The 20,642-nt window shown below is 38.6% G+C and overlaps 1 protein-coding gene across 1 annotated transcript in view; it reads right to left on the bottom strand.

Annotated features, from left to right (window-relative positions):
• Positions 1-7,687: 7,687 nt before the first annotated feature.
• SPRED1 (sprouty related EVH1 domain containing 1) overlaps positions 7,688-20,642 on the bottom strand; it is an 83,594-nt gene continuing 70,639 nt past the window's right edge. The window contains exons 6-7 of the mRNA XM_004609559.2: positions 13,422-13,523; positions 7,688-12,685 (exon numbers count right to left, since the gene is read on the bottom strand). Coding sequence (XP_004609616.1) covers positions 12,035-12,685; positions 13,422-13,523 — 753 coding nt within the window. The 3' untranslated portion in view covers positions 7,688-12,034. The remainder of the gene's footprint in view (positions 12,686-13,421; positions 13,524-20,642) is intronic.

Below are 20,642 nucleotides of genomic sequence, written 5' to 3'. Positions count from 1 at the left end.
GATTTGGCTTCTGTCTCAAAGCTCATTTTGCTGTGAGTCTAGCTTTTCTGTAACCCACAAAGCTTGTCCCCACCTAAAGGACTGCATTTGATGGGACAGACAGGTTATGTTATTCACACAATTCCCAAATCATACAAAATATTCACTGAGAGTAGACCATTCTCTGGGAAATCCTTGTTCACAAGGGCACTCAACAATCCAAGCTTCTTCAATCTTGAGGTTCCCAGATTTCAGTATGCAACTTTAATATGATTATTATGGCAAAGTAAGTATTATCAGGTACTACATTAGCCTAGATATTATAACTATCACATCTTCAGAGTAAATTTTTCACAAATTGCTCACAATCCCACCTGGGAAAAGTGTTAGCCTCATCTATATCGGAGAAAATCAAGACAGATGTGACTATCAAGCTATTTCCTACTCCTGGAGGTCATGCCCTACTAATTTTTATGGTTTTGCTTTTGGGTTTACTCCTGGCTCAGGGATCACACCTAGTAGGCTCAGGAGACCATATGGGTTGCCGGATCTAACCCAGGTCAGCCACATGCAAGGCAAGTACCTTATCAATTGTACCCTACCATCACTCTGACCCCAGTCCTGCTAATTTTCACATTGTTGATTTCATATCATTATCTGGTCTTCCATATCAAAAGTCATTTTCTTGTGCTGTCATTGGCTACCTAGCCAGTGTGTCCCTGGGAAAATCTTAGAGATGTAGAGAGGCACAGAGATTGGGTAAACACAACTAAATTCTGCCTTAATTATGACCTCAATAATTGCTTTGATCCACACACAAATCAACCTACACCCAAAGGAGACAAGCTAAAATACTATATTATTACTGCAGCCAGCCTAATGTCCTATTCTTCCAAGTGATATGTTTCTTCTCCACAAATCTTTAAGCTAGAAGTTAGCTTATCTGCTCTCACTCCAACATATTTAATATACAATGCTGAAGAACAGAGTAACTACAACAAAGACTTTCATTTGAAAAGAAGAGAAATAGTAATATAAAGCAGCGAGTAGTCTATAGCAATTCTCCCACTTGGTAGAAACACCAGGAAGGTCTTTGTTAGAATTATTGTGTTATAGGGCCTGTCTGGATAATCCAGACTATCCTGTCACACAAAGAACCTCCAGCCAACATTTGTAGGCTCCAGGGACCCATACCTGTCATATTTGGGGACCATTATTCAGCCTACAAAAGTGAGTTATTCTTTTGGGACTGGAGAGAGCACAAGGTGTAAGGCATTTTTCTTTTGCAGGGCAGCAACTGGTGCAGTCCCCAGCATCACCTTCTTTCTTTCCCTCCCTCCCCATCCCCACACACAAGCCCAAGCACTGCTGGGAGATAAATCAGGAATAAGCCCTGAGCACTGCTCAGTATGGCTCTAAAGCCAAAAATAACAAAGAGTTATTCTTTGTAACTGAAGGGCCTCCAGAGGCCACACAGACTTCTCAGCAGGCTTCCTTCAGGTGGAATTTGAGTGGTCCATGAGTCTTGGGGAGGGGCAGGTCACAGTAATGCTTAGGGCTCTGCACTCAGGAATCACTCTTGGTGGGGGTCCGGGGACCATATGGGATACTAGATTGGCTGTGTGCAAGGTAAGTGCTTGATCTAATGTACTATTGCTCTGGCCCCAAAAGGGTCTTGTTCTGAATTAAAGTTTTTACTATAATTTTCTAAATCAGATCATTCGTGAGTTGAGCAAAGGGGAGCTTGAAAAGAAAACTTTTACAGAAAGCATGCCTAGGAGGTGTCAGGCTGGGTTGCATCCCTGGGTTGCATCTGCAGTGCAGACCTGGCTCTACCCCCCGAACACTGTGGTCTGTAGCTCTTGGTAGCCCCAGTACCACCTGGATGACCTGATGAACAAAAAGCCAGTCGTCGTCATCATCATCATCATCATCATCATCATCATCATCATCCTGTTGATCATCGAATTTCTCGAGCAGTCTCAGTAACAGCTCCATTCATCCAACTCCTGAGAATTTAGAAGACTCTCTCTACTCATCCTTCCCAATGATGCTGCATTGGAGGCTCTTTCAGGGTCAGGGGAATGAGACCCAGCTTGTTTCTGGTTCTGGCATATTAATACACCATGGGGACCTTGAGAGGCACTCCCATGTGGGCAGAAAACTCCCAGTAGTTTTCCAGGTATCCCAGAGGAAGAAGTAGGCTATGAGATATTACGCGGCCGCTATGCGTCTCTTTAAGTCTCTTTAAGATAAAGTGCCGGGGCTTTAAGTCTCTGGATGCTGGCCGCTGAGGGATTTACACAGCGCCTGGCGGGGTGGGGGTGGGGGTGGGGAGGCAGTCCCTGGGTGTGACTGCCTAGCTACTAGGAAATGGGGAATCTGGGTGGAGGAGGCCCTGTCCTGATCCGAGCAGGCTTGAAGGTCTCAGCTCTGGGTTCCACACACCTGGGTTCCTCTGCCAGTATTTTCATGCGTGAGGCTCATCTGAACGTGTGGAGAGGGGCTTTGAGCATGGCTGTGGCTAGGGTCCGGAGGTCTTTGGCCACCGGGAGCTCTGCTCAGGGCGGGGAGGGAAGCTGGAGCCCATCCCCTCTGAGGGGGCCCCGGCGAAGACAGCCAGGCGTGTGGGCAAGAGACTCTCAGTCACGTATTATTAGGCTTTTTTTGGGGGGGGGGGTGGGGAGGCATAATCAGTGATGCTCAGGGGTTACTCTTGGCTCCTGCATTCAGGAATTGCTCCTGGCAGTGCTTGGGGAATCATATGGGATGCTGGGGATGGAACTCTAGTTGGTCATGTGTAAGGCAAGTGCCTCACCTGCTATACGATGACTCCAGCCCCTAGATTTGTTCATTTAAAAAATTAAGTGAAGGGGATGAAAGGCCTAAAAAAATTAATTTTCTATGGAAAGCTTTTTCTTTTAGAAAGTGCTAAAAAATAGAATGATCTATTAAGACACACAAAAATTAGGGCTGGAAAATGGCTCAAAAGTCTGAAGCACATGCATTGACTCCTGGGCTTGCACCCTGGCATTGCAGGGTAATCCACGCACCGCTGGATGTGCCCTCCCTCCGAAGAGATACACATCATAAGAAGTAGACATGATTTTAATCAGCTGTACATCAAACCATATGAGTGATACCAGCATTTACTAAGCACAATAGATTTAATACTGCTTTATTATCAGGAAGCCAGTAAAGGTCACTTTGTCAGAGTGTAAAGTGTTACAAAAATCGTATCACAGAAGCTCAATCTGACCTCCCAGTAAGTCACTTCCCCCCCACTCCTTTAATCTTCAAAGCCCTCTTAACGCCTTTAAATGGCTTTAATACTGTTGGCAATTATGGGGCTAATCTTATACAAAGTGCTCTGAAAATCTAGTGTTACTTGAGTGTCATTTGTGGGTAAGAGTAGGTCAGTGGGCATAATAGAAAAGCCAAGATGAGAGAAAAAAAGCAACGAAGGGCTTTGAAGAGAAAACCAATGAACTAGAAAAATGTAATAAGGGAGTAGAAATCAGAGCAGGGGAGAAATCAGAGACTTCTGTAGGATACCATAAAGAACACCTCCAGAAGCCAAATGATAGAAACACCTAGGTTTGAGTTTTAGTTTGCCCCCTTCATTAGGAATATGGTGACTTTCTTAAACCTCTATATGTCCTGTGTCCTCCTCTGTGAAATGTGAACAATCATAACAAATTAAGTTACAGTATCTGATTTAGTTTTTGCTTTGTTGTTATTTGCCTTTTGGGCCATACCTGGCAGTGCTTAGGGGTTACTCCTGGTGGTGCTTGGGTGACCATATGGAATGAAAGGAATTGAAGCTGGGTCAGCCACTTGCAAGGCAAGCACCTGACCCACTGTACTATTGCTTCAGCCTCATGTTAGCAGGTGTTTTGCCTTGCACACGGCTGACCCGGGTTCGATTCCTCTGCCCCTCTCAAGAGAGCCCAGCAAGCTACTGAGAGTATCTTGCCCACACGGCACAGCCTGGCAAGCTACTCGTGGCATATTCAATATGCCAAAAACAGTAATAAGAAGTCTCACAATGGAGATGTTACTGGTGCCTGCTCGAGCAAATCGGTGAGCAACGGGTTGACAGTGATACCGTGATAATTAAAGTTAAATTCTCTGTCCTCATTACCTGCTTACAAGGTATAAGTGGAAAGAAAAGGAGCAAAGTTGACCAAATATCTAATTTAAGAAAAAAACATTGTGAAGCTGTAATATTGAAAAATGTATTCAACAAACGTAAGTAAAAGGGTCTGCGAGTGGTAAGTGGCTGTAGAAGTGTAGGCAAGAAATAAATGGAAGTCTGAATTGATACAGCAGTGGGGTACATGGAGATATCTTCCCATTTGAAATCTACTTTTGAGTCTTTTGAAGATGGTCTGAATTGAGCAAAATGACCTAATTATTAGGGGCCAGAAAGATAGTACAGGGGTTAAAGGACATGTCTTGCATGCAGCTGACCCAGCTTGATTCCCAGAATGACATGGCCTACTGAGCACAACTGTGGTCCTGGAAACTCACAAGCACTATTAGATTGACCCAGGTAAATCACCCAGAAACTCCTCTCAGCAGTTTAGGAGAACTCAGGTAACCCCGCCCCACCCCAAAGATGAATTATTGAGCAACTGGGTAAATTATAATAATGAAGTAGACTGGTGGTAGAACAAGCTTGGAGGGAGGAAATTAAGAGTTCTGTTTTAGACTTATTAGTAGGTAGTAGGGGAGCTGGAGCAATAGCACAGAGGGTGAGGGTAGGGCGTTTGCCTTGCACATGGCTGACCCGGGTTTGATTTCTCCGCCCCTCTCAGAGAGCTTTGCAAGCTACCAAGAGTATCTCACCCACAAGCTACCCGTGGCATATTCGATATGCCAAAAACAGTAACAAGTCTCACAATGGAGATGTTACTGGTGCCCACTCAAGCAAATTGATCAGCAACAGGATGACAGTGACAGTGACAGAGGTAGTAGAAGACTAATTTCAGTGAAATAGTTAGGACAAAGCCTGAGGTACTAGAAAAAAACCAATATCTGAAACCAGTATACATACAACCTCTAATATCTGCAAACAGTACCTACACACAGTGTCCCATACCAAACCTCCTGGTACAATCCTATCACTCTCAGAATATAGCTGGACTGTACTTCTCCCAATGACCTAGAAGTCTGCACGAGATGACACCTGCTACTTCATCTCTGTAACATTACCTCTTTTCTTGAGTTCTTCTAGTCATAAAATCAAGTGCTCCACCAGTCCTAGTCATACAAACCAAACGTCATTCTGTTCAGTCTTTGCATTTGTTCTTGAAGCATATAACTGGACTATCTTTCCCTATTTTCAAGACTTTCTCTCACTACTCTATAAAATGGCACACCTTCCCAATATTCTTCAAGTAATTGGGTTTGCCCAATAATAGTTGTAATGAGTTTTGTATGCGGAAGAAAGCTCCATAGGGTAGTGTGTGTGTGTGTGTGTGTGTGTGTGTGTGTGTGTGTGTATGGGCGTGGTGGTGGTGTCATTTTCAGGGAAATTAATTTTAAAAGGCAAAAATTCAGAATATCAATCATCTGATTTTAATGTTTTCAAAATATTCCAAAATTTTCAGTAGTGAACTGTTTCACTCAAGCTCTCAGAAAACCATAACCACCGACAGACAAGCTTCTATTAACTTAGGGAGGGTTTGATCTTGAGGAAAAATAAAACAAAGTTGACCATTTCTATAGTTTGTATTTTACAGTTCAAATTGTTCATAATTCCCTAATTGGGCCTATGTGCTGATATTAAAAGTGACAGTTACACCAATCTGAAGTTCTCACCTTTCTTTGGTTGCTGGAGGTGAGGGGGGCAGTCATACCTGGCCGTGCTAGGAGCTACTCCTGGCTCTATGCTGGCAGATCACTCTTAAGTGCTTGAGACTAAACCTAGGCCTCCTGAACATAGACCATGTTTTTATATGCTTACCTCACTGAGCTAGCTTTCTGCTTCAAATATGTGTGTTCTTTTCTTTAGAGGAAAATAAATCTTTTATCTGGAGTTACATCCAAGCACAGTTCAGGAGCCATTCCTGCCTCCCAGCACATGTGGCCCAAACACCTCCTATCCCACATTAAAAAAAAAATCCGAGATTGAGGGAAGAAGGAGTTCTAATCTCAGCATTCTGATATGCATGTAAACAGTCTGATACTGTATGCAACTCTGGCTCAAAGACAGACTTTGTGGAATAACTGACAAATGGAGGAATGGCTCACCACTTGAAGAGGAAAAATACAGAAACACATACAAGACACCTTTGGAAGCAGGGACTTTGACTGCAAGGTATCATGATGTGTTGTGAAGGCCTCTATTAAATTTGACTGACTGTTTAGGTCAATGCCACAATTGGACAAAACGAGAAGAGCTTCATATTAGATAAATGAACATTTGAAAATGTTCATGCGTTATCACAATTTTACTCCCAACTCTTTTGTTCTGAGGTTCCAGCTAGTGGTGCTCTGGGGCTACTTCAGGTATGTGGCTTAGGGGGCACTGTAGTGGCAAGATCAAACCTGGATCTCTGGCATTCAAAGAATGCACACTCGTTCTCTGAGCTAATTCCCAAGACCTTATTCCCTCAGTCTTGGTGACTCCCATAAGCCATTCTGTAGATACATAAACACAACTAACTGAGAGATAAATGTAAGATCCAGAAACTAAACCAAATGTATGGGAATTAAGAACTTTAAAGTTATTAAAATTGTTCAACCTTAAACAATAGAACTTTGTGTATGTATGTGTGTAGCAAGACCGTTTTTATTAAACAAAATCTACTTAGAAAGATGCGAGTGGGAGAAAGGAATACATGTTCAGGAGAGAACAAGTTTGAAGGGCAACAGGGCAACAGATAGAGAAGCAAAGAAGACACATTTTCAAGGAAAAACAGACTTGAAACCAAGCTTAGGAATGTTTTTAAACCTCTTGAATCTTTTTAGTATGAGAATAATACTCATGGTATTTATGTATTAAAAGTAATCATTTAAAATATATGAATACTAGACAAAAGAATCATTTTCAACTACAATTGTTTTGTTATACTTTTTAAACCCTTATTCTAGGGATATCCCTAGAACAGCAAATTGAACAGTAAATTTTAAAACAATGGAGACCAATTTTTATATTACTGATTTTTGTTTCTTTAGGGACCATTGTGTGTGTCACTACACTGACAGCAAACACAGAAGTTCCTAGTTTTAGTGGCTGGTATTAAAAAATATTCTACTTATATGTAATTTTAACTCGATGTGAAGAATATAGAGAAAATTTCTGAAAACCTATAAATAAGCACAAGACTGATAAGTAAAACTAATTACTTCAAAAACTAGAAAATGCTTATTTTGCGTCTCAGCCTAGTAACTTTCATTTAAAACTGTGAAACTGACTCGGACAAAAGTTCAATAGACATCTTAGGTTAAAATTTTTCCACTGATAAATGAAGGTGGTTAATCTGAGTTTACCTAAGATTAATTGTCCCCAAACAACTATACTAGGTAACAGATTATGAAAACATTTGAATGCAAAGATGAATAATTATAATATACAGGACTTTTCAGCTGAAAGTGTACCTTAAAATTATGATCAAAACTTTAACTTTCACTACTGCTTTTTCCTCTAGTAATGATCTCTTACGCAATTCTTATGTTCTAGAAGAGTAAGAAAAAGTCCTTATATATTTCATGATAGGTTTAATCAGTAATTAAACAAATTCTTATATCATCTGATTATGTCCAATTACATGGGTCTGATGTAACAAAACCAGTTACAAACTTATATATGCATCTTTACATTAAATACCCCAAACTATCAAGCTATTAAACTAGTATCTAAGGAAATACATTATGACATGAGTTTAAACAAATTTTCATTGCTTATTAGAAAGAATGCAGTCAAGATTCTAATGGAAATATACAAGTGAGGCACTTTCAGGTCAAGAATAGAAAGCGAATGAGACTACACATTGGCAATGTTCACAAAAATCTATGTAAATCTTTAATACAAAGGTTTTTCAATTAGATTACTCTTGAAAAGTTTCCAACAAGCAACTTATATATTTTAGGACTTTCAAGAACAATGCAACATTTATCAATTTATCAAAGCATGTAAGTTTTAAAACCACCTGGCTGCTAGATAAGTTATCTTAATATCTTAAAACTTATTTTGGCTGATATAAATTACCCTCAGTTGTGATTTTCAAAAAATATTTGATTCATCACAAATGGTACTATCTTTGATTTGTAGACCAATTTAAGAAATGCAACAATAACTGCAAATTTCTAGCGCTTTCCCTTATACTTAAGAATGTTATTATGGATGTCATCACAACTTTGTTTTCCAGAGAACTAAAATTTTCAGTTTTTTTTTTAATGAAAGAAGATGTTATACTTGATGTATCCTCAGGTTAAAATTTAAAGCCAAATTTTTTTTTTAAGTCCTTTTCTAATGTGAAATCACAAAACCTGAATTTCTAAAGAAACTTATTTTAATGGATACTAAGAAATACCCCTGTGGCACTGAGAGAAAAAAGAAAAGGTAAAACTTACCTAGGATATTAGGATGGTACTCACTATACACATGAATTCAAAGTGCATTTGCATTAATTCAAAAGATCATTTTAGGCACTGCTGAATACCAAAAAAATAGGTAGTTTCATATTTTCCCCTTTAAACCTTAACCCCTCCCCAACACAATCTCAGAAGTATACATACACACACTCCCTTCTGAAGTTGTTATGATAAAATATAGGTGATGTTTATTCTTCAAAATTTCTCCCTGGTTGGAAACGGGAGGAAAAGTAATACCATTTCAATAATGGTTTTTCTGAGTTGAAATACTTGGCTTTGTAAATGCTTTAAATGTGACTACAGTTCCAAATATTAATAACAATTCAAAACAGGAAATATTTTTTAAAAATGCTTAAAATCTTTTGACTAGACACTTGATTCATTGTATATCACCGTGACCCAATAATTTTTTTTTTTAATAAGACACTTGGAAAGATTCACTTTCCCAAGCATATTCACTTGAACTATATTCAAGATTACTTCTTATTCCAGCTTTCTTCGTTTAGAGATGGGTCACCACTTAAAGAACCCTTTACAGGCGTCACCATCTCATGCCTCAGGTCTATAAATGATCCAGCAGGTGGTGCTGAAGTACCTCATGTCTCTTCAGAAATCAATGACTTCCCTCACAAGTGGGGAGCTGGGGGTGGGGGGTCATTAAAGAAACATCAATTTAGAATACAAGCTGACTAGAGCAAAATCTTTCTTGTAATATCATCTAATTACATAATTTTCGATATCTGCTGTTACCTAAGTAGTTTTGTTTAGCCATTTGCTTTTACTACCTGATTAAAAGAGAAAGATTTTAGAAGAAAACCAACTGGCAGTGCCAAGTCTGTACGCAGAACAAGAAAACGTTCTTGAATATACCTATAGTCATGTTTCAAGTGAGGAATTTAAACTCTGTTATTTGTTTTCATGTAAGAATACTTATTTACTCGAGAAATTTTTTCATAGGGAGTCAGATAACAGTCTTCTTAAACAGACTTGAAGACAGGGTATTAACTATAAAGATCCAAGGTGAAAGAAAAACCATTTCATCACCATAGTTTTTAATGAAGGAGACTTGTTTAAAATTGTCAAGGAAAAAAAATGGGGACGGGACAGCAAAATCTTAGCAGCAAAGTGGTTAAACAAATTGAAAATATTAATGCACAAACATTAAAATATTAAAGCATATATGTTGCATATAAAATACAGTACAGAACCAGGAGTTGCACTATAGTGATTAGTGCTTAACAGAGAAAATGATTAAATTTGTTCTTCCCAGAAGTATATACACAGTTCATTTCCACAGCATTTTCCTATATAGCCAGCAAGTTATTTTCTTCAGTTATCCACACCTTGCTCAAACCTGAATTATAAACTCAGCACTTACAAATATGAAGTCATTCACAAGGAAAACCAGTATTTTCATTTATCAATAGAAAGTAATTTTTAAAGTTAACAGTCTATTCTAGAAAACCAAGTTTAGCTGAAAACTTCAGGGATGAAGATCATCTAGTGCAGCAGCGCCCAAATATATAAACAGTAAAAATAAATTTAAAATTGCTGCTACAGTGTCATTTTTTGGACTTAGTTCATCCAATTGATTTTAGTACAAAACTAGAAATAACCTCTTTATAACATCTATAGTTATCAATATATTTTTCTTCTTTTCAATGTGAAATAATACTTCAAGATGATCTATATACACAATGTTGTCAGTTCAAGCTGTCATATAAATATAAATGCTTTTTTTAAAAAAAAAGTATTTTACAGACAGATAGTGTTATATACATTGCTCAGATTGATCTGGGGCAAAAGAAGAGAGCGAACAGAAGTGTGATATGTTAAAAAATAAAATAAAATAAAACCATACATAAACACCATTTAAAAACCTGCATAGAAAATGGTAGTGATTTTGATTTTTATCATCTCTGAAACATCAGGCCATTACAAAAAAGGCACACTTCTCGACCGTTTCCCTCTAAGGGAATGTTCTTAAAGAACTCCTTACTTGGTTAGAGTTTTAATGTAACACCTTAAAAAAAAAACAAAACCAGACAACTTGACCCTAAAGTTCTTTAAACAATCTGTTGGAACGTTTATCCAACTATTTTGTAAATAAAACATCCAGTAACACAATGCTCTGTAAAAGAAATAGATTTATATGTACAAGATATTTCATTAACAATGTTGGATTAAATACTTTGTGGGATAGTTTAACACATACCTTAGCATAAAATAATTTTGCTCCTGGCCAGTTTAAATAAAAGAAAATGCAACTGAGAAAAGTTATCATTGTTATGTGTATAATAAACATTGAGGATTAAGCTAGAAGTTAGTAACACAGCTGAACATATTCTGATTTAGCACAATGATAAATGGAAATCTCAGAAAGATTTGTTTTACACTAACTATCCAGTTACATTTTTTGCCTTGTAAAAACATTTGTAAATGCAATTAAGATTTTTTGAATGAGGAAACGTTCAAAGAAAACAACTTGCTGGTTTCAATACCACAAAAACAAAAAAAAAAGCAAAACAAACAAACAAACAAAAAAACCACCAACCCTCAAAAAAACAAAAACAAAATCAAAACCCTCATTTTTCTGTTTACTCAGTCTTTTTATATAAAAATAAGTGTTACATTCTCATCAGAACATTAGACAATTACATCTGTGCTTAACAAAAAAGTTGGTCACTCAGAAAGCTATTAGAATATTTTTAAGAATTTTAGATTACCAGAATGTACAGATAAAACAATATAAACTGTAGTGAAAAGGAAATGAGAATGAAAATATCAAATCATTCACATGAACAAAAATGTTATTCACTAGATGAGTAAAATATTCAACATGGAATGGAATGTGACAGTAGATATGTGTACATCTACTTCTGAACTAGGAAGGGAAAATTTTTTTAATATGCAATAACTCGTACCTTATATTTAGTTAAATATAAACATTTGTTATTTTACACATAAAACTGCTTTCAAAAACAACTAATAGAAGATTTAGTTGCACTTGTTTTATTTCTTAGAATTCCCAAGTGTTAACTTTTCTTAGACTGAAATCAAGTGTCTCCTAGTGGACTTTTAGTTGATATCTTAATGAATTCAAACCTTTAAAAGGCCCATCACCTAATGCATAAATATACAAAAACACCGAAAATTAATCCCTTTTAGTTGTATCATATTTTATGTCAATTTTATAGCCAGAACCCAGAAATGGTTTCCTTTTGCAAATACTCTTTATAACCTGTTACAAGGCATGCCATGTACTTCCCAGTAAAAGTTAGGCATGACTAGCATTTGTAAAATGCCAAGAACTGACTAGTTCTGCTGCCTCCGCCTGTGGCCCCAATGATACCAGGCAAGATTCATAGTGCTTGCCAAAAGCTTCCACAAATCCAAGTTAACTAATTCCTGGAAACAAAGGTTTTGAGCTCATTTTAAGCACGGAACCCTTTCATCCAGCGGCTTTATGTTTCCCACCACAGCATCCACAAGCCTCACCACAACGATGGCACATTCTCAAAGGGACATAGCAGCACATACATGGTACAATGAAAGACAAAGCTACTAGGGCTAACCATCGTAAGCAGAATTTGTCCTCACTAGTGTCACATGAACAGGGATCAGAAAAATCTCCCTCTGAGTCTGACATACAATGATACAACATGCTCTCTGCACAGAGCATGCAACTGACATGATATATGCATCTTTTAATAGGGTCTGGAGCATCCTGACACTTCCCCCTGCCATTTTCTTCGTGATTAAACCTTTCTTGGCAGTACACGCAGCGAGAACGTTCACCGTCTTCTTTTCTTCGTTTTGACTTCTTAAATTTTAATGAAGAAGGCTGTGTCTTAAATACCACAGAGTCTTTGAGTGAACTTAACTTCGTCTCATCCCCACAAGAGTACATATAGTCTGGTTTTTTATTGTCTAGTTTAGAAAACTGAATAGGGGATTCAGTATCATCTCTCTCCAAGTCATTTTTCCACATGTCAGGATGTCTGTAGTCTGCATATCGACGTATTAAGATATCTCGAGGGTTTATTCTGACAATTTCATCCTCATCTTGAAAGCTGACATGTCGGATGGATTTCAAAGGGACCTAAGATGATAGAAGGAAATCTGTAAATCACTAGTATCCATTAATCACTGAATCCCTGTCTTTGGATACTGACACTATAAAAATCAGCACCTGACCCAGGGCAAGCTGTTTATCAGACATTTTGGAATTAGAGTTAAAAATAAGTAAATAACCATATTTTTCAGGGCCTGGGAAACAGCTCAGACTTACCATGTCTGTGTGAGGCCCTGAAATAGATTCCTGGCATCACATATACACACACACACACAAAAAAAAAAAAGGTAAAAAAAAATTTTTTTTTTCCCAGGTCTGAGCTAATGGCAGAGTAACCAGTCAACTCCATTAAATTAACAGTAGTGCTACAGAGACAGTACAAGGGTTAGGGTGCTTGCCTTGCATGTGGTCTACTTTCGTTTTATTCCTAGAACTGCATTTGGTTCCCAAAGCACTGCCAGAAATACAGAAATAATGCCTAAACACAGTACTAGGAACTGCATTGTGAATACTGCCATGCCTATCCTCCTCCCAACAAATTAATTTACAATACACAGTGACTTTCTATCAGGTCATTACACAGGGGCAACCAGACTTAAATAAAAAAATTAAGTATCTAAGTTAATAAAGCTCACAATTACCCCTGCAGATTTATACACTAAAAAATTTTCTAATACAATTCAACTATATGAAGTCTTTAAAAACCTGGATTATTTTTGTGTTGTTATATTCCATATACAAAAGACAAACTAAGATAACTTACCCTATTTTGGGACTTGACACTTCCACATTCCTTAGATATTTGCCGCTGTGCATATTCTATACTTCTGCTCTGAATGTCTAGACCTGGATGACTGAATGTTATCTAAAACACAAAAATTTCTATTTAATTGACAAAAGAGTAAGTTTCTTATGTTTAACAAAACTTGCATATGCTGTATATCCCAAAACTTTACCTATTGGTAGTGAACAGCTTTAGAGTGGTTTGATAAAAATCATTAATTCATTTTTCTTTACAACTTAAATTCTAATTTTAAAAGTAGTACAGGGCTAGAGCAATAGCACAGCGGGTAGGGCGTTTGCCTTGCACTCGGCCGACCCAGGTTCAATTCCCAGCATCCCATATGGTCCCCTGAGCACTGCCAGGAGTAATTCCTGAGTGCGTGAACCAGGAGTGACCCCCTGTGCATCGCTGGGTGTGACCCAAAAAAAGGCAAAAAGGCAAAAAAAAAAAAAAAAAAAAAGTACAACCTTCTGGCCTCTGTGTTCCACATATAAAAAACTTAAAAGTTGTCCCTCTGTCAGAACAAGTAAAATACTAAAACAACAACAGTAAAGACAACAACGAAACTAGCAATTTCTATTGCATATATTAGAGGAGAGTTCAGCGCAAACCACTGCTTCCATGATGGAGAGTGAGAAGGAGACGCAAGTTTACCAGAGCAGAAACTCATGAGTGGAAATCATTGCAGAAGCCAGTATTGGGGTAGTAAAGTTGGAACTGTGGATGGCAAATTGCTAGAGGCCACAGTGAGGACAATTCTGAAAGAAACTCCAAAGGGGGTCCAGTCATAGTGGAACCCCCAAATTGTGAGTTTACTGCTAGAAATTCAACCATGTTTCCACAATAAATATCAAAAAGGTCCTAGGATGTCTCAAACAGAAAGGATGAAACAAGCCATTTTAAAATATGTCAAAGCATTCGATTCTTGGCAAGACCCAACCTTACGAGAAACTAATCAAGAGCCTGAGCAGCTGTGTATAATTAGGACCTATTTGAACTGGTTGAAGGGAAACAACCAATTCCTGCCAACTATACATGATCTTCATAAGGGGAGAGGGGGAAAAAAAACTACTATTCACAAGCATTTATTATTCGTAATTGATCTAACAATGTTTGCTCCAAAAAAAATATTAACAAGGGGTCAGAGAGATAGTACAGGAGGTAAAGCACTTGCTTTGCATACAACTGACCCAAGTTCAATTCCCGGGACCCCATATGAATCTCAAGAGTTGTCAGGACTGATCCCTGGGCTCAACGGGTAGAGGGTAGGGAGAGGCAATAATCCAAACATCAACAACAGACAAATGGAATAAAAATTTGTGGTGCATATGTGTGTGTGTGTGAGTGTGTGTGTGTGTGTGTGTGTGTATGAATAGGAATAGTATACAGCTGCAAGAAAACATGATGCACAGTAGCACAGTACTGGAAGAGTACTGCACTGAATGAAATTTGTCAGAGGGTGGAAGACAAGCATTTGATGATCTTGCTCATCTGTGAAACAGGGAAACAAAGAGAATAGGCAATGTAACTGGATAATAAACTGCAAGTACAACGAAACAAACTGAGAATGCCAGATTTAGCTGAGGTGGGGTGAGGGTGGGGATTAGGGAGACTAGTGGTGGTATAGGGGCCTGAATGGAAGCTACTGGGCATTTTGGTGGTGGTTAACTATATTACACCAAGATAGAGTAATTGTCAATGCCATCATACACAATCTTAATTATAATAAACTAAACAAATATATAGGGATTAAAAAAGAAGTACTTCAAGAAAAATTTAAAAGCATAATTAAAATTCTGTAAGACACTGAAAACTATGGGAAAACTGTGAAAGAAGTTCTTTAGTAAAAGCTAAGATTGCACACAGTAGGGGAAAAAACAAGTAATCTAAATTTCCATTTTGAAAATCTAGAAAAAAAATTAAATCATAAGAAAATAAGAATCATAGTAGTAATGAATTGACAGAAATCAAATGGAAAATATTAATGAAACAGGCTGGTCTTTTGAACACTATCAACATTATGTTCACAATTTAATAACCCGGATTAAGTGGATAAAATCCCTTAACAGGCATAATTTCCTAAAACTCACAAGAAGAAATCAGTCAACTAAAGAGAGCGATACATATTCAAGAAGTTGCATCAAATAGACTTCCAAAACAGAAGGACCAGATCCATATAGGTTCACCGGTGAATTCTACCAAATATTTAAGGATGTGAATAACATTTACCACAATTTTAAAAAGAGAAAAACACTTCAATTTAGTTCTTTTTTTTGGGGGGGTTGGGGCCATAATAAGCAATGTTCAGGGGTTACTCCTGGTTCTGTACTCAGGAATTATTCTTGGGCAGTACTCAGGGATCCACTGGAGGGAGAGGGATGGAATCTGGGTTGGTTGTGTGCAAGGAAAGCACCCTATCAACTGTACTCTAGCCCCTACAATTAAATCTTCTGATAAAAAGAAAAGATGGCCTATTTTAACATTAACACATATGTAACTAAGTTATCTAGTTATGCATTATGATAACGGGACCTCTGATTTTCCATCAGCTTTGGAAATAATAAAATGTGGTGACGATAAAGAAATTGGAATTCAGACCCGAATTCAAGAAGCCATTTCAAAATCCTGCTCAATTGGTAATCAACTATGGTTCACTTACCTCTCTGAAGTTTTCAAGCCTACTTGCCTTTTTCTACAAGGTGAATGCAATTTATAATCACCTCACCAATTATCACTGTAATTTTTGGGAGAAAAGTTTAATATTTTCACTTTGACCCACTAAGCAAAATTTAATCCCTCTGTCAAAAATGGCTGACTGGGTAAATTTCATTTTGGGGGATGGATGAGTATTAATTTATGTAACTTTGACGAACATTCACCATCTCCTCTCATTCTACTTTCACAACTATATTAATCAGTGACTTAGTCTAAAATGTGAATACCTGTGCAAAATGAATTTTCCTGTGGTCACTAGATATTGAAACAATTATATTTAACAGTTTTAAACTAGAGATTGTCCAGGTATAATTGCCTTATTCACTAGGATGACTAGAAATTTTTGAGTAAATAGGAGTCTGAGTGGATTGTTCTGAAATCCCAAAATCCTGGAGAAGGCATGTAAAGTCATTCAGACTTTATTCTTGTTATTATTTCACTCAGAGGAAAACTGAATCACAAATTTTTCCTTCTTGTGTTTTTTTAAATATAATTTAAAACCAGATCTTTTGCTTGCTTTCCCACACTGCCAGGTGAGATTCATCTCCAGCCCTTTTGAAACCAAAGACAGATTTCCCTTTCCTTTTAATGAGGTTGCTCTGCAATGGACCATATTAACCAACCTGTTGCCATATCTCGAGACACATGGCTGCATACATGGCCATGTGATAGCTCTACTCATCAAATTTCACACTGCTCAATTATATTTTCTATCACTGGGTGATGAGTGGCAGAGAAGAGAGAGAACAATTCCCAGCTTCATCCCTCAGAGTCTCCCAGGGAGACTAACTACATAGATTCACCCTCAGTACCTTGCAGGAACACTGCAAGTCCAATAGGGAAGAAGTGTAGAAGGCCAAGTTCAATGAGTGACAACACTAACACAGAAGACTCAACCAAGACCAGCAGTTCTACAAATCCTCAGAGAGTGACTTTAGTGACTCCATGCTATGTCTAATGAGCTCAAAGAAATGATTACACAGGGCAGGTAGTCAGTAAAATACAAGTATGAGAATAAAGTATGAGAGCTAAAAAAAAAAACAAAAAAACCCCTGTACAATCAGAAAAAGACAGAAGTGAAGAATATGGTAGGTGATATAAAAACTCAATAGAAAGCCTTGGCAACAGAACAGCAGCAGCTGAGGAAAACATCAAGGATCTCCAACATGAGATGAACGAAATCTCTATGAACAGTGAAAGATGGGGGAAAAAAACCTCTGAAAATAAATGAACAGCACACCAGAGAATGGAATGAGTTTAAGATGAATGGTAAGAGAATCAGCAAAGTCCTTTCTCAGAAACAGGCAAACTTGACAAAGAACAGTTAAATCATATACACAAATTTCGAGAGTTGAGGAACATAGGCAATCAAATGCAAGGGGCCTGAGGGGTACAAGCAAAAATATGCAAAAAGGGAAAACTCCAAGACACACTGTGCTCAGAATGATAAAAATCAAGGACAGTGACAGAATACTTATAGTAAGATCAAGACAAGGAACTTACATATAAAGGAAAGCCCTTAAGACTCACAGCAGATCTATCAAATGAGACTCCATAAGACAGATGAGAACAAAAGGATATAGTATAAAAATGAATGAAAAAAATACCTCACTAAGAATACTCTATTCAACTAGGTTTTCATTCAGATTTGAAGGAACAATAGAATTTCACAGATGACAACAGTTTAGAAAATCCACAGCCTTGAAATGAGTACAGCAGGTAGTCTTAAAGAACTTTAAAAGACAGGACAGAACTTAGTCCTATACTAAGTCCCTCTCCATCTGCAATCTCTCTTCCTTTCTTTTCTGCTTTCCATAAATATATGTATTTACTTCAATAAATACACAGAAGACAGGTCAAACTGTCTTTCCAGAACATGGCATCAAGTATGGGGCTCAGTCATGGCATTTATAGCTGCCCTCTATTAAAGTAACAAAGGTATGTTTACTCCAAGTTTGCTAAGAGATTTTATACATTTTCAGTATTTAATTAAGGTTTAATTTACACTGAATGTTTAATGACTGATTAGGTACGTTTTTTTAAATTCAGACTTTTTTAATTCTTTAAAAATTATAGTCTTTACCTATTACTAGAGACACTGAAGCATTATAATACAGTATGTTCTAATATAAAGCCCAATATTCCCTTTCTAAGAATAAAACTTTTATACACTTATGAATCACTTGTATCACTGTCATTCTGTTGCTCATCGATCTGCTCGAGCAGGCACCAGTAATGTCTCCGTTTGTCCCTGTCGTGTGCTAGTGTAGCCCAATGGCGTCTGCTTGCTCCAGGAACAAAGAGCCTCAAACTGTTTGTTCAGGGTCTTGGTGAATAAGTCTGGCCATCTTGTATTGTAGGTAGACGGCCAGGCTTTCTTTTGACATCCCGTGGAATCCAGTTGGTAACAGCTTTAGTCCAGCGGTTGTCTCTAAATCAAATCACATTATATCACATTACATGTCCTGCCCATCTGATTTTTGATGCCTTGGCAAACAAGACAGCGTCCCTGATTCTCAATCGTTGATGGAGGTCAGAACTGGATTACTTCTCTCACTTGAGTGAAATGTGATATTCCAAGCATAGCTCTTTCGGTTCCTCTTTGGGAGATCCGAATAGGGTTCTCATCCTGTTTTCATAGGGCCCAGGTCTCTGAGGTGTATGTTAGTGCAGGAAGAACGGTGGAGTCGAAAAGATGTGCCTGGAGCTGAAGGTTCTTCGTCCTCTTAACTTCTTCGATGCTCTTGAAGGCGTTCCACATTGCTCTCTTCCTCCTGTGCAGCTCAGTGCCAAGTCGTTCATCATGTTCAGTTCTTGACCCAGGTATACGTAGCTGCTTCATTCAGAGATATTCGTTCCGTTAAGAGCTAATGGAACATCAGGAACTAGTCCATTTCTCATGAACATTGTCTTCGTGATATTCAGCTGCAGTATGACCTTTCCACAGGCATGGTCCAAGTCGGGCAGCATTTGTGACGCTTGGCTAATGTTCGGTGTTATTAGAACAATGTCATCAGCGAAGCGGAGGTGGTGTAGTTGCCAACCATCTATCTTCACTCCCATTCCTTCCCATTCCGGTCATCTCATGACGTTTTTGAGGGTGGCACTGAAGAGTGTCGGTGAAATGGTACTGCCCTGCTGAACCCCTCTCTTTACATCAACGATCACTTCCTTGTAGAATGGTGAGATCCTGGTGATGAATCCGTAATACAGCTCTCAGAGGATCCTGATTTACTGAGTTTGAACACCCTGTTTGGCTAGGGCTTCGATGACCACTTCAGTTTCAACAGCATCAAAGGCCTTCTTTAAATCAATGAACATTAGACAGAGCGGCATCCTGAGCTCTCGTGAACCCTCAATGAGTTTGGTCACCGTGTGGATATGGTTGATTGTGCTGAATCCTTTCTGGAACCCGGCTTGCTCACATGGTTGTCCTTCATCTACTGTTCTGCCAATCCTATTTAGGATGACTCGAGTGAATTAACTTGTAGATGACAGACAATAGGCATATCGGGTGATAGTTGCCGATGTCGTGGATGTCTCCCTTCTCGTACAACAGGAGGGTCCTGCTGGTTTTCCACTGGGATGGAACCTTGCATTTGGACAGGTAGCGTGTGAAGAGCTGAGCCAGTGTATTGACGAATACTGGTGGCAGATTCTTCAGGTGTTCAGGTCTGACCTTGTCTGGACTGGCTGCTGTACTCGTCTTTACCGACAAAATGGCATGTCGGATTTCTGATGGAAGAACGCTGGAACGACATATCCATCCTGTGGAATTTGGTATGTGGGCAGGTGGACATGGTTACCATAGAGATCTGAGTAGAAGTCGTTAATAACCTTTTCCATTGCCCTTCTGGAAGACATGATAGATCCATCAGGATGTTGGAGGGCAGTCATCTTGGTCTTGGTAGTTGGCGAAGGACAGGCAAGTGTTGTGAATACTTTCCCCGGCTTCTACCTCATCAGCCAACACTGCTGCTCTTCTCTCTTTGAGGTCTTTCTTTATCGCTTCTCTGCACAGCTTTATGAGCTCAGACGTTAGCTTGTGACTGCCTGAGGCTCACGCCAAACCACGTTGGCAAATGAACTTGGTAGTTTCTGAAGACAGGCGTCTCTTTGTGGCTTTCTCTCTCTTGGCATTCCTCGCACAATCATGGAGGTGCTGAACCAGTCGATAGTATTCCTCGATGATGTTGTTGATGATGGCATCTTGCCATATTCCTGCAATAGTGCCAAAGAGCTCCCAGTTGGTAGTCATTCTGGGAGTCAAAACTTTGCAGCCCTTTCTCCCCACTCCATGAAGTAGAATTTTGCATGAAGTTGATGGTGGTCTGATACTGTTTGGAAATTTGGGATGACAGCGATACTGATCAGACAAACTGTCCATTGAATATGATGTGGTCAATTTAATTGTGGAACTGTCCACCGGGAGACTCCCATGTCCAGCGTTTAGATTTGGCCTTCTGGAAGTGCGAGTTACCATGG

The sequence above is a fragment of the Sorex araneus genome, chromosome 3 (genome assembly GCF_027595985.1).
Source record: "Sorex araneus isolate mSorAra2 chromosome 3, mSorAra2.pri, whole genome shotgun sequence".
Taxonomy (NCBI): Eukaryota; Metazoa; Chordata; class Mammalia; order Eulipotyphla; family Soricidae; genus Sorex; species Sorex araneus.
This window is presented reverse-complemented; position numbering and strand designations above follow the sequence as displayed.